At 38.1% G+C, this 18,033-nt stretch overlaps 4 protein-coding genes across 4 annotated transcripts; 1 reads left to right on the top strand and 3 right to left on the bottom strand.

Moving 5' to 3' along the window:
- Nucleotides 1-1,276: 1,276 nt before the first annotated feature.
- On the bottom strand, nucleotides 1,277-2,107 carry HELRODRAFT_178171 (hypothetical protein; the record flags this gene model as incomplete). The annotated part of the gene is made up of 1 exon (XM_009026305.1): nucleotides 1,277-2,107. One exon carries the CDS (start codon nucleotides 2,105-2,107, stop codon nucleotides 1,277-1,279), a length of 831 nt encoding a protein of 276 aa, XP_009024553.1.
- A 2,665-nt stretch (nucleotides 2,108-4,772) lies between these two features.
- On the top strand, nucleotides 4,773-11,124 carry HELRODRAFT_178170 (hypothetical protein; the record flags this gene model as incomplete). The annotated part of the gene is made up of 7 exons (XM_009026304.1): nucleotides 4,773-5,039; nucleotides 6,002-6,094; nucleotides 8,224-8,387; nucleotides 8,610-8,765; nucleotides 8,943-9,162; nucleotides 10,121-10,273; nucleotides 10,414-11,124. 7 exons carry the CDS (start codon nucleotides 4,773-4,775, stop codon nucleotides 11,122-11,124), a joined length of 1,764 nt encoding a protein of 587 aa, XP_009024552.1.
- Nucleotides 11,125-12,269: 1,145 nt separating this feature from the next.
- Nucleotides 12,270-15,433, bottom strand: HELRODRAFT_178169 (hypothetical protein; the record flags this gene model as incomplete). Its single annotated transcript, XM_009026303.1, has 3 exons — nucleotides 12,270-12,298; nucleotides 13,139-14,058; nucleotides 14,721-15,433. The coding sequence occupies 3 exons, from the start codon at nucleotides 15,431-15,433 to the stop codon at nucleotides 12,270-12,272; spliced, it is 1,662 nt and encodes a 553-aa protein (XP_009024551.1).
- A 660-nt stretch (nucleotides 15,434-16,093) lies between these two features.
- HELRODRAFT_178168 (hypothetical protein) lies at nucleotides 16,094-17,978 on the bottom strand (the record flags this gene model as incomplete). Its single annotated transcript, XM_009026302.1, has 3 exons — nucleotides 16,094-16,363; nucleotides 16,927-17,121; nucleotides 17,949-17,978. The coding sequence occupies 3 exons, from the start codon at nucleotides 17,976-17,978 to the stop codon at nucleotides 16,094-16,096; spliced, it is 495 nt and encodes a 164-aa protein (XP_009024550.1).
- Between the last annotated feature and the right edge of the window lie 55 nt (nucleotides 17,979-18,033).

Below are 18,033 nucleotides of genomic sequence, written 5' to 3'. Positions count from 1 at the left end.
TATGTAGTTACTTCGATTAGTTTAGTGTTTTTATTACTGCTGGTATACAAATAAACGTTCAAGGCGTTTGAAGCTGTTGTGTTCATCTATCGGAGATCTTGAACCTACGGAATAAGGAACTCTTGACGATTGTTGGAAGCTACAGCATTGGTGTTAGAAATATAGAAATCTTTTGAAGTTGTAACATCGGTGTTGGTAGTTACGAGAGTCAAGGGTTACAACAATATATACACAAAATACAAAAATAAAACAGTGGTTGTTGTAGTAATTGTAGAAGACTTATTTACAACTTTTGCAGTTGTAGTGGTTGATGTAGTGGTTGTTGTAGTAATTGTGGAAGAAGTGGCTTCGGAATTATCACAAAAATTATCCTTAATTATACAATCAGAATAAATGAGAATTGATTGGTAGTGGCCCGTATTGCAGACTTCGACTGGTAGTCTGCCCATTATGGCCACCTGTTCAGCGCAATAGCATTGCAAACTTGCCATCATCACAGACAACTTATCTGTCAATTTGCATTCGGTATTTCATTGTTCATAATCGGTCGGAAACTTATATGTACCCAGGATGTATGCTTGTTGAAAGCAGCCGTAGAACGGGACCAAATTCGACACCAACTCCTCATCGTTCCATTCACTGCAGCTGATGGCAGTTGCATGTCTCTCTCGGATTTCTGAACACCTCTCCACATTTTCCGTTATCAACGTCGCAACCAGCCTCATAGACTTCTAACTCGGCCACCGCTGTACTTCCTGACAAAAACCGGTCGTCTGCCTGCTGGATTATGACAAACTTTGAAGGAAAAAAGCTTTCACATATTACTTCAATCGTTAATCCAAATAGCAAATATTCATCAGGTGCACGACCACAAAGCTTCACTGACGTCTTATGTCGGTTCCAGAGTTTGTGTCAAACGTGACATTCAGTGAGACGACAAAACCATTTATTTGGTTACACTCTTTATGACTATTGCAGTATCTTTTATGAACTTTAACATAACCAACGCAAAATAACATCTCAAGTTCAACTGCAATTCAAGCGGCGATGTTATCATTAATCTGAGCGCCTTTAAAGCCATCGTATATGCCGTCAGTTAAATGAGTTGCATCTAAAAGTCCATAATGTAAGTGGTTGAGTGTTGAGTTAAGGTAGGATTTTTTTAAAGGCTAAGTTTGGCCTAAAAACTTCACACCCATCCATTTTATATCTAGCATGCCATATGCGCAGACACATTCAACGTACGAATAACCATTGACCACTGATTCAATGCATTTCAATCCTCCGCAGTCTCCGTTCTTGACTGAGCAATCTCTTTCGGTGCATGGCTTCCTACCGTTTTTCCATCCCTCCCTGCATCCGTCTGTGCATGTTTCTGGAACGTTAAAAACGTCTGTTTCTGGATCCTCATTTTGACAGCGAGCAAAAGGTTCCCATATTTGAAAAAAGTCAGGTAGACCGCACTATTGTCTTGGCCACTTTCTTGGTGACAACCGCAAATCTCGTTCTCATCGTGCGGACACCTCACATTGCATTCAAATACATCCGGCTTTAATGGCAACGTAAATTGAATATAATATACGCATTTGCACAAACCGTTAGGATGTACACTAAAAAAGGGAGATCCGACATGTATGCAATAAAATGCACACGTTTCTAAAGAGACCGAAGTAAACCGTTTTAAAACAGGTAGGTAATCTTCAGTGAAAAAGTAAGCAGCATCGTGTAACAGCATTCGCCGATGTTTGTATACTGAATAAGTATCCATCGCACCGCACGCCCGGCCATTTGGGCAGCGGACGTGACACTGAGATGAAGCTACAGCAGCATCCACCCTGTCGACGCAGAAGCAATCTCTTCCTCTCATTAAGGCGATCATGTGAGTGCTTCCCAGGTCAGTCAAAGTTCTGGAACATTCTTCAATGCTATTAACGACAATAGGTTGAGAATTATTGAAGCTGATGAATTTGAAACAGCCGATGTAGGCATCTGAAACGTTGAACTCTGCCAGTGTTACACTCAAGTAACAGAAATGAATGGTTAAGATGTGACCAACCAACATTCTCAGAAATTCAATAATTTCTTTTTTGTTGTTTTTTAATTCCATTATTTTTAATTTAAAATTTTTTTTATGTAAATAAACAAGCAAAACGATTATCTTGACGTCATAATTCATTATGAAAGATACTAAATTGTAGTTTTATATAAATTTTTCATTACTCTTTAAAAAATTAAGAGTTGGCGTGAAATAGCGCTTTATGTATTAATGGATTGATGATAGATTAACAATAATAATAATTTTTGGCAAAAATTGAAAAATTGTTTCCACAATTAATTTGGTTTCACTGTATTTTCGTTTAAATGATTCATGTGTGTGTGTTGTGTGTGTGTGTTATAAACCCAATACCAAATAAAAAAGAATTTATGTTAAAAGATCAGGATCTGATTGTTGGCAGCAGTATAAAATGGTAACGAAAAAAAAAAATAAATAACGGAACAAGAAAATCGTTTAAACATGAAAAGTATTGAAAATAAAATAAAGTAATGGTATAAAAAAGCGAATTAATAAAGTTATTCATCTGTGGACTAGATTGTGACTTAGTGAGGTGATCAATAAGCAAAAGGATAACTAGATTGAGTGAATGATAAAGTTTTATTTAGTGCTAATATGTTTGAGATGTCTCGTTAAGAAGGTCTTTTCCTAATGTGTTGATTGTGTGGCTACTCGATAGTTATGTCTTTTTTCTATGCAAATGAACAGATTGAAAAAATAATTAAACACTTTTTTCTGAAAGGCTCTAAAATATTTTCTTTTCTTTTAATTGATTTAGTCAGTCTACATTAATTTTTCAATTTATTTATCTGTGACTCTCTGTGTGTGCTTGTGTGTGTGTATGTATATATGTATGTACAGGTACACAATGGGGTTCGTTCAACGGGAGTTTGTTCTACGTCAGTGTGGTTCGCTCTGGTGTGCCGCAGGGATCTGTTTTGGGTCCTTTATTGTTTCTGCTTTATACATCTGATGTGCTGAAGATAATTGATTCCTATGATTTTAAAAGCCATGCATATACAGACGACATTCTAATTATGTTATCAGGTAAACCGAAGCTATTTCAATTCGACTATAAAAGACAACTAAAGACATGTCTTTTTTTTTATCATGGTTCATTTCTTTTCATTCTTGTTATTTTTATATGATAATTGGTTGTAATCTGAAAATGTTTGTGAAAACTGCTATAACGAACGCTTATTAAGTTTTTTCTTAATAATAATATAAATAATAATAATAATGTATGTATGTATTATTATTATACAAAAATTTATACAACGCTTTTTAAAACAAAAAGTTCTCGAAAGCACTTACAAGTAGAACAAACAAAAATAAGAATAAAAAAACATATCGTAATAAGTTGATCGTCAAATACAAAAATAAAAATGTTGTTTAAACAAGTGCGCTTTCAATTGTTTGCAGAAATCAGAAAGCGAGAGTTCAGGTAGACGAAGACTAGGAGGCAGACTGTTCCAGACCATGGGTCCAGCCACTGCAAAATTTCTTCCACCAGTCACTAACTGGGTTCGAGGTACATTCAGTAGATGCGTGCAGTCGGATCTCAATCGCAAACGTCCCAAATGTGGTGCTTTAACAGACAATCTTTCAACTAGATATGTAGGTGCCACTCCGTTAACAATTTTGAACATCATTACAGCCAATTTATAAGTTATTCTTTCATCTATTGGAAGTCAATGGAGCTCACGTAGTATTGGCGTAATATGTTCGAATTTTAAGCCTCCAGCAATAAGCTTAGCAGTCAGCAGTTCTGTTCTGGATTGACTGCAATTTAGAAATTAATTTTTTTGGTACACCATAAAAAAGACTATTGCAATAGTCTAGTCTTGAATGAATGAATGCATGAGCTAGATTTTTTAAAGTGGTTTCATTTAATGAACGTCTTATTGTTCTCAACATTCGAAGCTGATTGTGACATTCACTCGTGTATAGTAAAAACAAAAGTGGTCCCAAAACTGAAACCTAGGTACACCATAGTTGAGTTCATAGATATTTGATGTTTTATTTTTGAATGAAACCTGTTGTTTACGCTCTAAAAAATATGATTCTAACCATTTCAGTGCAACTCCTGAGACTCCAAAAGAACTTTCAAGTTTTTTCCGTAAAATCGCATGATTAACGTAATTAAATGCTGCAGTCACATCGAGTAGAGCAAGAACTGAGATATTTTGACCATCCATAGTTGCAAACAACTCTGATGCAACATCAATCAACGCAGACTCAGTTGAGTGAAGTTTTTTGAAATCCGATTGATATTTTGACAGAAAGTTGTGTTGATTGAAATAATGCAGAAGCTGTTTTGAACGATTCGAGTTTTTTTTGTTGTGATTTAGATTACAAAAATAATTTCATTTTTTTTAATTTGATCACTTTGTATTATATCAGACTGGTTTTTTATTTATTTTTTTGAAACTTATTGCAAGGTGGCTATGCTAGATGAGTTACATGATAACTTGATCATAGTCATCCTGTCTTCTATTCTTTTTTTGTTAATTTTTTAGAAGCAAATAAAAGTATCGTATCGTATCGTATGAACCCGTAATTGATTAGAACTATAAGGAAGTCATAATCATATCCGGATTAATCTATGTTAAACGCCTCGCTCGCACAGACAGGTATTTTAACGCCCCATTTAAAATACAGAAAGAATTATATTTTTGAAATAAAATAGAGAAAGATTGCTTTACATAACTTTTATCCAATGGTTCACCCGATACTTCTACAATCCTGCTACAGAGTTCATTCAGAAAACTTTGAGTCTGAAAATCGGTTGAACCAAAGGTCTCAATACAGACTGGCTGAAAAATTTTGCTATCTGCAGGAGCCGCATATTTTGAATTTTAAGTCTGCGGCTCTTAGGGCAGCGGCACCAGCCTCCTGTGAAGTAAGATTAATGTACCTTTCAGCCATGGTATGGAGGAACGTAACATCCCAAGCAAGGGAATGTCTCTGCGCCCATGGTGAAATAGTACGTATGTATGTACGAGTGACACTAAACAGTCAAACATCTGAATAAAATCGGTTAACAATTGATATCTCGTTATTCGCTCACGTCGGCGTTTAATTGAACATTTCGGTAACACAGACGCGAAAGAACCTTTGCAGCAAACAAGAGATATAATTCATGGCAAAAAATGGCGCAACTGACGACCGCCACCCAAACGACAGACCAGGCCGGGGTGACTAAGTTCGTTAGCCTCCGCACAGCACTTACACAGATATTTTTGGTGGACCGTTAAACTCAAACGAAAATTAATGACCATCCTGACTGTCTCATCATCTAGTCGGGTACCCACCGATGAGTTGGGCCAGGATCTCAACCAACCGCAGCTCACGTCACTTGACGCGGCCAGCAGACGAGCCGAAGTTGCATCGTCGGGAGTGGAGGACGACAAAAATTGAAAAGTTGTTTTGTATGCCTCTTCCAGCATCTGAGCTTGAAAATGTTTGGCTCGGTTGGGTGATGCTGGTGGGGTACCAAGATTTGTGAAAGATTGCCAGAGTAGGGCAGACTGCAGGTCGAGCGTGCAACAAGAAAACACACCAAAGTGTGTGACAAATGTCGTGTGTTTGTGTGGTGGTGTATCGAGGTGTGTTGCGCATATATGTCAGTGTACATCTCAGAACAATAGATTAGAGCCAGTTTAATATGCACGGGCATATGCATAGCACCATAGACATCAAGATGTTGATGACATAGCTCATACACATGTGTATGTTTGTTTGTGTTAAATGTCATCGGTTTGTCTGTGTTTGTGTGTGTATGTGTGTAAATAGACTGGCAAGTACGCAGATACAAAGACAGCCTTAAAGAAAATATAAAAAAATGTGGTCTAGACGCCAAGGCTCTTTGCGTTGATGCTCTGCTACGCTTGGAATGGAGAAGGTCTACCCAGTCGGCGGTTTCAGCTTTTGAACTGGCACGCACAGCTGCTCTCGCTGAAAAAAGGACTCGACGAAAACAGACGGCTCAAAGCGGCGATAGTACAGGTGTATGGATTTGTGGAACTTGTGCACGGAAATGTTCGTCAAGGATAGGACTTTTTGCTCATTCTAGGACTCACCGATGACCCAATTCGTCGATTCGACGATGTATTCCATGTATGTGTGTAAAATGTTGTGTGGTCGTTTTGTGTTGTGTATATGGATGTACCTCTCAAATGCATTAAAAGAACAATAGATTGGATTAAAGTGTGTGTTTAATATGCACTCACATAACACACATGTGTGTGTTTGGGCGTATGAGTATGTGTGTAAGTGTGTGTGAGTGAGTGAATGAGTGAGTGAAAAGATGAATTCGTGTGTTAACGCGTCCTCATCGTGGATGCATGGTAATGGAAATACATAAAAGAATAACGTAAAACATTAAACAAATGAGAAAAACGACAAGATTTTGCAAAATAAAAATTTGTGTGTTTGTCCATTTGCGAGAAAATAAAATTGAAAGATTTCCATTTATTTTAGTAGAAAAGAAGGAAGCGTGCACGAGGTTGTACAGAACAATGTTGCCGGCAAGATGTTTGATGTGCCCCTTTTTACGAACAAAAACTTCAATATAATTAACTAGCAAATGTTAAATTTAATTTAAAAGTTATGTTTAAAAATAAATAAATTTGAAAAAATGAATTAGCATTTTAACTCGTAATGTTAGTGTGCCTAGACTTGTGTGTTGATTGGCGCTGACCTCTTTAAGCTGATTGTTTGAAACTTAACCATCACATAGCGGCAGGTACCTACTTGTTGCGGTACTTGCGTGGTGCAGATTTCAGGGAGTTATTGGCACAAAACTTTGAAGCGCAAACTTAGTAAGAGATGTTTCGAAGGTATGATAATGCAAAACCAAAGATATCAAAACACACACTTTTAGTAAAAATTTTAACATTATTTCAGTAGCACAATAAAATAACAAAATGCCTATTTCACTAGAGAGATGGTTCGATGTTGCCAGAATTTAGCTTTCGAGGATTTTCAATATTTTATTACTGCACCCAATACAATTAAAGGTTTGCAGAGAAATAACTTTAAAGATTGTTCAAATTTAAATGCCGAAACATAAGTGCACCTAACTTTTTTTTATATACAATGATAGTTACCGGTTAAATTTTTCTCAATAGATTTGGTATAAAAATATTTAGTTAACACATCATGACAAATTAATTATAATAAGTTATTTTGTTAGTGATAAATGCACCTAACTTTTTTCTAAATTAGCACATCAGAAATAATTGCGGAGTTTTAATCTCGTTTTCAACATTTGTTGGTTCATTCATTTATTCGTGCGTTCATTTGTTCGGTGGTTCATTTTTTGGACACTACTAATTTAACCGACTTATTCTTTTTTTTTTCTTACGAAACCACACGGCGTCGACCAATCCATCAATCTATGACCACATTTAAATCATCATTTCCCATCCTACATTCATCATATCCAAACTGCCACTGCAACATAAAAAGAAGAGATCCTGCGAGCATGAACATACATACATACATACATACATATATACATACATACATACATACATACATACATATATACATACATACATACATATAAATAAATAATATAATAAAAATAAAAAAAAGGGAAAAGAAAAGGGAAGGAAAAAAAATAAATAAAAAATAAATTAATTAATAAATAAATAAAATTTTTGTACCACGCTTTTTATACCACATTTCCATTTGGTTTGTTGCCTTCATCAAGTGGTATTGGTCCGCTGTACCACATTCCATTTTTGTTATCAAGTGGTATTTGTCTTTTATATCACAATCCCATCTTGTTCGCTCTTTCCATCAAGTGGTATCCGTTGTTGTACCACATTCCCACTTTGTTGCCATCACCAAGTGGTATCCGTCCATTATACCACATTCCCATTTTGTTATCAAGCGGTATTTGTTATCCGTTTTTAAATCACATTCCCATTTTGTTTGGTCAAGTGGTATCTGTCCTCTATACCACACTCACACCTGGCTTGTCCCTTTTATCAAGTGGTACACGTTTTTCTACACCACAATTCCATTTTGCTTGTTTTGAACGAAAACAAACCATTTTTTGTTTTCGTTCCCTCTAGGTTGTTTGATTTTAACTTGGTTTTAACTACGCCAATATTTGAATTGGCTTGACTTGTTAACCTTGGTTGAACCATTCCGTTCAGGCGCTCCATCCTGCATTATGTCTCCTAGTCAAGCAACTGGCTCAGGTCTTACCCGTTGCCATGTTTGCAATATGCATTTTCGTACCCGCCCAGATGGGGCACTTATGCGCCATGGGGGAAAAGTTAAGGGTTCTGAGTGTCCCGGCTCTCTCGCCAGGCCTCTGGTGGTGCTAAAACGTATGTCTTTGGGAAATGCTGGTAATCTTTCTATCAAGAAAAATCATGTTGTGCTTGCCACAAAATGCGACATGGCGGATGAATTTTTTTCTAGATCTGCCAATTTTTGTTTTGCATGATCATCTTCCCAAGCAGTGCAGACCCAAATTTAGTCAAGTGATGGCCAAGGTTTTGAATGAAATTATCGAAAAACCTCTTTCGCCTCCAAGTTGGTATAAGCTGTTATTTCTGCCCTCAATGGTTCTGAGAAGGAGTCCTCGAGGGAGTAAACGTCACAACCCAACAAGTGTTATTACCCAGAGATTGGATGCATTCGGCGGTTGTTCGGTGGAGAGGATGGTGGAATCCTTGGAGCCTGTTGTTAAGTAAAGCAAAAAAGTTTCAGCCGAAGCTAAAATGATTTCATCCGTTAGATCCAAGATTGAAAAGGGAAACATTCGAAACGCGCTACAGCTATTGTCTTCAACAGATACAGTTGCACCGGTTACGGAAGAAACCATAGGTTCCCTAAGGGAGAAACATCCAAACTCTCCCTCAAACAGAAAGGAATGTCTACCCAAAAAGGCTTCAAGCTTAACGGTTAATTCACAACAGGTGCTGCACTGTTTAAAGTCTTTTCCTAAGGGAACTTCTGGCGGCAGAGATGGTCTCACGCCTGCACATCTAAGAGACGTTACGTCTTCAAAATCAGACTCTTCTGATCTAGTGAATTTGATTGCCTCATTTGTCAACCTGATTCTAAGCGGGAACTGTCCGCCAGAGGTGGCTCTTATTTTGTTTGATGGAAGACTGGTTGCTCTGTTAAAAAAAGATGGGGGTATCAGGCCAATTGTAGTTGGTTGTGTTTGGAGGCGTTTGGCTGCGAAATGTGCCATGCACATCATTAAAGACAGAGTTGTCCCCCTGCTTCAACCTCAGCAGGTGGGCGTTGGTGTTAGCGGTGGCGCAGAGGGAGCGATTCACGCCGCTAGACGTTTTGTTGATAACATGGATGATGATGAATTTTTTTTGAAACTGGATTTTTCCAATGCGTTTAACTCCCTAAGGCGGGATCACTTGCTGCTCACTGTGAAGTCGGTTGTGCCAGAGTTGTACAACTTTTGTTTGTCGGCTTATGATAAGCCATCTATTCTGTCTTTTAGTGGCACAAAGATTTTGTCAGAGGAAGGAGTTCAGCAAGGTGACCCACTGGGTCCATTGCTTTTCTCTCTTGCAATCAACCATCTGTTGAAGTCTTTGGAATCCAAATTCATTGTCGCCTACTTGGATGACATTTCACTTGGTGGAAAGATTGAAAATGTGCTGAGGGATTTGAATTCAATTGTGGGTCGTGAGACTGATTTGGGTTTGAAATTAAACTTTAAAAAATGCGAATTCTTCACAAATCATCCAAACTTAATAGAAAATTTTTCATAATTAAACAGTTTCCTGAAAATGACATCGATTTTCTAGGCTCTTTCCTATTTCCTTGCAATAAACGTAATATTTTCTGGAGTGAAAAATTAGAAAAATTTAAATTTATTATGTCTAGACTGAAGGTAGTTTTGAAGCATGATGCCTTGACCTTGCTGTTGCACGCGATGTACTTGCTTCGTTTGACTTTTTTTTAAGAACGTCGCCCAGCCTCGATAATTTGATGCTTCAATGTTTTGATCAAACTCTCCGTGACGGCTTCCAATCGATTTTCAACGTTTCCCTTGACCCGAAAGGTTGGTTACAGGCAACCCTGCCCATCTCGGTTGGTGGCTTAGGTTTAGATACCGTGGTGGATTTAGCACCTTCTGCCTTCTTGGCTTCTGCTGCTGCCACGGTTCCTCTCCAAAATTTGTTGTTGCCCAGGGATAAAATATATTCTGACCATCTCAGAACCCAAGTTTTTGATGGGTTCCGGACCGTCCACGGAGCGGGGATTTGTATCGAAACCAGTTCTCAAAAGGAGTGGAACGCTCCATTTATCAGCAGCTCAGTTGCTAAGCTGCTGGATTTGAACCAATCAAATTTTGATAAAGCCAGGCTGTAATGGCTGTAAAAAGTGAGTTGGGATCATCTTGGTTGAAGGCAGTCCCAAATTCCGCCAGTGGTACCAGGCTGGACGACTCTTGTGTTCCTGTCAGTTTGGGAATGAGACTCGGTTTACCCATTTTAACCGAGTATGTTTGTTTATGTGGGGCCAATGTTGAACCCCTGGGCTACCATGGTCTTTCGTGTCGATTGGGCCCTGGTAGACAGGCTCGACACTCGGCCATGAACGACTTTTTGGTCAGGTGCTTTCAGAGGGCAAACATACCCACAATTAAAGAACCCACGGGTCTTATGGAGGAAGGTAGCCTCAGGCCCGATGGGTATACTATTTCACCATGGGCGCAGGGACGTTCACTTGCTTGGGATGTTACGTTCCCTCACACCATGGCTGAAAGGTATATTAATCTTACCTCACAGGAGGCGGGTGCCGCTGCCTTAAGAGCCGCAGACTTTAAAAATTCAAAATATGCGGCTCTTGCAGAAAGCAAAATTTTTCAGCCAGTCTGCATTGAGACCTTTGGTCCAACCGATGCTCAGACTCAGAGTTTTCTGAATGAACTCTGTAGCAGGATTGTAGAAGTATCGGGTGACCCATTAGATAAGAGTTATGTAAAGCAATCCTTTTCTATATTACTTCAAAAATATAATTCTTTCTGTATTTTGGATGGAGCGTTAAAATACCTGTCTGTGCGAAGCGTTTAACAGAGATTAAAGCTGAACCCGGATATGATTATTACTTCCCTATAGTTCTAATCAATTACGGGTTCATACATACATACATACGAAACGAAATTTTATTTGCTTCTCAAAATTAAATATTAAAAGAAAGCAGGATGACCATAATAGAATTTATAAAAAATTTAACTAGTATGGCCACCTAAACAAAAATGTTCTATGTTCGTACAAAAGTTTTTCAGCAAATAATAAAAATTTTCCCCAAATGATCTATGAGAGGCATGTTAGATGTTAGTTGTTAGTAAGTTAACGAACTCAACTATGTTAGCAAAACAGGTGTTAGTTGTTAGTACGATGGTTCACGGTTTATGTATAACAATGTTTGGTATCTATCCAGAAAAACACGGGATAGACATTACATAGTTATCTATATATTTAAGCAACATATAGAACGACATAAATAGTAGATCTCACAGTAATTAAATACAACAACAACAACAACACACGTTTAGACGACATTTTCCCCGAGATCGGGGGTTGCCGTTTGGCTACCTATGATGACACCGAAATACCCCTCGATGCCATTCCATCATAAGTAATTTATTTGGCTAATTTTTACGCAGGACGCCCTTCCTTACGCAACCACAGTTATAAGCGGTGGGCCTAGCCTTTGATGATCCAACATCCCTCACAAGGCAGTGAGGGTCAGTTTAATGTCATAACCAGGACATTCAGTAATTAAATACATAGAAAATATATACTGATGTCTGTGAATTTTTTCAAGTGAGTAAATTAGATGCGACTTTTCCAATGAGATCAATCAATAAAGCAATCAACCAATTCCTCAATCAAGAAATCAATATAATAATTAGAAATTTAAAGCGATAATAGAAGGAAGTTTGTTTGAAAGTTGTTTATATACAAAATTGGCTGTAAAATATAAATTTAATTTATCAAAATCTAAATTATTAGTTAATTTGAACAGTTGAGGTGTGTGAGCATCTTTTCGAGAAAGCGTGATGATCCTAATTGCTCTTTTCATCAGAACTTTTACAGACATGGTAGTTGATGGGTAAGCACTGGCCCAAATGACGTTGCAGTATGATACATGGGGCAGACAGATGGCGTTATAAAGAAGATTTAAACATTTTTTTGGGAGATAAAACTTTATCCTATTTATTATTCCTATTGATCTGGCCAACTTGGTTGAATTGTGATTGACGTGGGGTTTAAACGTTAGTTTCTGATCTAAGAGGACACCCAAAAATTTTACTATTTTGCTCTCGACTATTTGTTGATTGTTAATTGTAATTTTGAACGGTTTTTTATAGTTTAAACACTGCACTGGACCGAAGACGATCATTTGGGTTTTTGAAGTATTCAGCGCTAATTTATTGTCGTTGAACCATTTGACGATGTTTTTTAATTCAACATTTGTTCGGTCAATAACACCATCGATGTAAGTTCCGCTACCAAAAATGTTGGTGTCATCTGCGAAACAAACATAATCAAAGTAGTTTGATGCATTTGGCAAATCGTTGATAAACAAGATGAAAAGTAGTGGTCTCAAGACGTGGGACTCCAACACCATTATGTTGTAATGTTGAATTTTTATTTCCCCAGCTGACAAACTGCTTTCTTTCAGATAAATAACTTTCAAACCATTTCAAAGTCGTTCCTCTAATGCCATAGTGTTCAAGTTTACCCAACAGGATGGAATGATCAATACAATCGAAAGCTTTCAACAGATCTAGACATGTTCCTACGATGAATTGTTTTTTCTCCGCAAGCTTTCCAATTTTCCTTACGAGTTCTATTATTGCCAGTTCTGTTGAATGTTTTTCTCGAAACCCGAACTGGTAACATGATAGAATATTATTTTTTTCTAGAAACAATATTATTCGTTTATGCATAATTTTTTCAATTATTTTCGAAAATGCAGGAACTAATGAGATGGGTCGAAAATTAGAAACATCATTATTTCCGGTTACTTTCTGTAACGGTATGATTTTAGATGTTTTGAAGCATCTAGGAAAAATACCTGTTGTAAGTGAGCGATTGGTGATGTGCTCGAGAACCCAGGCTGTGGAGTGGATTGTTGATATGACTATTTTTGTTGGAATGTTATCCCAGCCGCTAGAAGATTTTGGAGCCAGCAATTTTGTTGCGAAAATAATTTCTTCTGCAGATGCGTGGAGGCAAAAAAACGAGTTTGGTATTTTGTTGCCAAGAAACTTTTTCCATTGATTATTTGTTTGAAATGATTTAAGCAGATTTGGTGCTATGTTGATAAAATAATCATTCAAAAAATTTTCTGGATTTTCAATTATTTGTTCATTTGAAGTTACTTGCAAATTCGTTTTATTGCTACTGGATCTATTCGATACTTCCTTAATTATTGACCAAGTTTTTTTGCTGTTGTTTATATTTTGCTCAATTTGGTTGGTGTAGTATCTACGTTTTAATTTGTTTTTTAAGTTGGTACACAGTTTACTACAAGTCTTGAATTTTAAAAGTCCATCTTCTGACGGATTTTTCAGATATATTTTAAATAAACATTTTTTCTTTTTTAATAATTTTTTAAATTCTGCAGTGAACCACAGCTTTTGTTTGGAGAGTTTGTTTTTCTTTCTATTTGATTTTATCAGACACGCATCATAGAAATAGGATTGAAATCTGTTGATGAACAATTCAAACCCCATATCAACATCGATGCAATCAAAAACTTCACTCCAGTCCGAAAATTGCAAACGTTCATTCAATCTCCGCAGATGATGTCTTGAAAAAGAGAATGTCATTTGTGTTGAATCTTTCACATCAATGCTTCTATTTCCATCATCAATTGAAGCAAAAATCGGAAAGTGATCTGATAGATCGCACATCACAACGCCATTCAGTCTTGAAGGTTTTAAACAGTTCACAAAAATGTTGTCTATCACTGATTGCTTTCTAATGCTGGTTCTTGTTGAAATTGTAATAATCGGTGATAAATTGTAGCATGAAGTGAGATGTAAAAAATTAGTTGTGCTGTTGTCTTCTTCTACGGAAAATAAGTTGAAGATGAAATCCCCCATTAAACAGATAAATTTATTTTCATTGTTCGCAGCGTGTAACAACTGTTCTAATTGATTGATATAAAATTTTGGATCTTGAGACGGAGGTCGGTAAGTTACGATCATTATCGAATTTTTTTTTGAATCTTTATTAATTAGCTCGATTGAAAATGTTTCGAAGTCTTTGCAACCAATAAGATTCAAATCATTTCGAATTTTATAAACAACTATTTTCCAAATAAAAACCGACACCACCACCATGCTTACCACATCGATTTTTTCCAACAAAATGATAACCCTCCATTTCAACATCATGGTCATTATTCAGCTAGGTCTCTGTTATTGCTACGACATTAAATTTGAAGGAAAAATTCATTAAGAAATCATAAAGTTCGTTAGTTTTGTTTATTAGACTTCTTATATTCAAGTGCATAACGTTTAGCATTGAATTACTCACGTCAGAAATGAAAGATTGATATTTAGCATTGACTGACTTTGGATCGTCAAACATTATTGAATTTTGTAACAATTGTTCTTCATTATTTAAAAATTGGTTATTTAAAATCTTACTTTCCATTCAGAGTATTAGCATCAGGTTTCGTCTGATTGAAGCGCCATTCGCGCACAATAATGTTTTTCAACATAATGTCAGGATCCTTCATCTTATCGACATCTGAGCTATCGATGCAGACTCTGAACATTGTTGATTCCTGGTCATCTTTGTCAAAATTTTTATCCGACGATATTTCTGTTTTTTTCAAAACAGGATAACATGTGATGACATTGATTCCATTTGACGTCAAAAATTCAACAACATCTCTTCGATGGCATTTACTAATGTTGCTCATTGAGAACACAGATTTTTTAATTAAATTTTTGTCTGCCCTCAATTTACAATCTTCAACAACTTTTTTGCTAATAACTTTTGTTGGTTTTTTAGCTGTCTTGATGTTTGCCGTGTTTTCGTTGTTGTTGTTTGAAGTGGTTTCGCCGTTGTTGTTGATTGAAGTGGTTCCCCCGTTGTTGTTGACCTCCAATGAGACATTCAAACGTGGACGTTTGTTGTGCCGCTTCACCAACGTGAACGCTTCGTCCAGAGTGGGTGATGACACGACGTCCGCCCACAAAATTCCTGGCGCATTTTGGTTAACTGGGGGCAACGTGTTATTTACATTGTTAGAGATTACTGAGTCAACGTTTACTTTTTTGCCAACATTGTTTGCAACAAGAGAATTAAGTTTATTTTTAACATTATCCAACTCGGTAGTATAAGACAAAAACATTTTATCTCAGCTTGTTGAGCGACCAACATTTCTTTTATTTGTTTGTTAACGAAGTCGAAATTTATTTTCAGCCAGTTTTCCGTGTTTGGTATTTTATTTATATCAGAACTGCAAAATAATGCTATTTTATCCAACAAATTGTTATTTTTAATATACCTGAATAAAGTCAAGCATTCCAGAAGTTTTTCACGTTTTGCATTCCCGCGCGAGGGAATTTTTCCATTTTATCCAGTTTTAGTGAGTCTATTTCACATTTTAATGTTTTAATTGCTAAAACGATATTGTCACTAGTATAAAATTCACTAGTATTATTAATAAATGATTCTTCCTCTATTAAACTTAAATTATTATTAATAAAATAAAGGAGCTCGTTTATTTTTACCGGTCTCGACGCCATTTTTTCATAGATACATACATACATACATACATGTTAAAACCAAAACATCATGAGTGACACTGAACCGTCAAACATCAAGTAACAAATGGATTAACACTTTGATTTGTCGTTAATTGCACATGTCGGCATTCAGTTGGATATTTTCAAGCACACAGACACGCAGGAACCGCTGCAACAAGCACGAAATGTGGTTAGTTGCGAAAAACAGTTCCCTGCTGTCGCCTGATCTGACGCTAATCATTTTGCATATTTCCTTAAGAAATTTAAGGGTGTTTGGGGTCCATCGGGCCAAGAACCTCGATGAATATTGGCAAGAATTCCATCGAGGGGAGGGCGTTCCCATATTTTTTCATTTTCTCGTCCGCTGCCCTGGCCTCGGCCAAACCGCATTCTTTACTTGTCAGGTTTACGTATCGTTCGGCGAGGGTGCCAGGGACCGTAACATCCCACGCCAAACATCTGCCGGCTCTCCAAGGTATTAGCGTGCATCCGTCCGGGCGCCTACCATCATGCGCAGAAATGCCGGATGGTTCCTTGAGAACCGGGATTGAAGCCTTGGAGAAGAGCCGACAAATGTAATCGTTTAGCGCTGAGTGACGTAGTTGACGGCCCCCACCCAGGCGACAAACCAAACCGTGGTGCCCAAACTCGTCCGCCCCAGCGCCACATCGGCACGTGTATTTATTCTGAATGACCAGGCCAAGTCTGAAGCCAATGGCAAATCTCACAGACTCGTCGTCAAGCCTGGTGCCCACAGAGGTGTTAGGCCACATCTCAACCACCCACAGCTGGCAACGCTAGACATGGCCAACAAACGAGCGGTGGAAAAGTCGTCGCCGCATGAAGACAACAAATTTTGAAACATTTTTTTATATTCTTCGTTCAAAATTTGGACGTGCGTACGGTCCCCCGGGGCGGACACTGGGGGAAGAATATCGCGGCAACGAAAAAACCGGTGGAGCAGGGAAGACTGCAGGTCGAAAGTGGCAGCGGCAGAAGAATTATAAACAACGGGAGCCAGCTGAACCACGCTAAGCAACCCCAGCCCACCAAATCGCACCGGCAGCTGAGCCTGGGACCAACCACTGTCAGTCACCTGAACATTGCAAATCGACGGCAGGGCGGTGCGCAGGGCTCCGTCAAATTCGCCCAATTTAGAAGGGTCAATGTGTTTAGATGTACGCAGGAAGTACATCAATTTGGGCAAACTGAGGGCATTGCGGATAATAGTCAAGGCATCATGGGCCGAAAGACAGGAAACACGAACCAGGGCGAATTTAAGCTCAGAGAGCTTTTGGTCAAAACACTTTATTTGATAATCGCCCTCGACCAAGGGTGTGCCTAAAAAACTCAGTTCTGATGCACCAACTCTGGGTATTTCAGCCAGCGCATGTGGCACCTGAAATAAACTTTGGCAGTGAAGTTCGCATTTTTTAATGTTTAACTCTAAGCCAATTGCAGCGGAGTTATGCTTCAAATATTCGTAGCTATCGGCCAGAGTTGAACTGTCCGAAGCTATGCTGATATCATCCAGATAAGCGCAAACGAAAGTGGACGAAGCTTTCTCTAAGAGTGGATGAAGAGTTAGTGCGAACAACAAAGGACCAAGGGGATCACCCTGCTGTACCCCCTCGGACGATTCTACAACCCAAGAGTGGTAGCCAAGGGAAGAGACTCCGCCATAGGCAGAATGGCAAAAATTATAGATATTGGGGCAAAAAAGTTTGACAGCCTCCAACATCGAGTCTCTTCTCAAGGCATTGAAGGCATTTTTAAAGTCCAGTTTCAGAAACCCCCATTGATCGGGGAGGTCGGTGACCAATCTTCGAACCGCATGAACAGCGGCCTCAGCGCCACCCTTAATCCCGACACCCAACTGAGTCGGGTAGAACTTGGTCTTGAGTTCGACCACGACCAGGGCCAAGGCACATTTGCCGGCCAACCTCCTCCAAACGTTCCCGACCGCAATCGGTCTGATCCCTCCGTCTTTCTTATTTAAAGCTATTAGCCGGCCTCCAAAAAAGAACCGGCGGACGGAAAATGGGCAAGCTCACATACATACATACATACATACATACATACATACATACATACATACATACATACATACATACATACATTTCGCTCAGCTCGTGTCGGCTTCCACATTTTTAGTATTTCGCTAATTTTTAGTAATATTTCTGGTTTTTAAGGTTTTTGTTGC

Source organism: Helobdella robusta (assembly GCF_000326865.2).
Source record: "Helobdella robusta unplaced genomic scaffold HELROscaffold_46, whole genome shotgun sequence".
NCBI classification, from domain to species: domain Eukaryota; kingdom Metazoa; phylum Annelida; class Clitellata; order Rhynchobdellida; family Glossiphoniidae; genus Helobdella; species Helobdella robusta.
The sequence above is the reverse complement of the archived record's forward strand: the minus strand, read 5'-3'. Positions and strand labels throughout refer to the sequence as shown.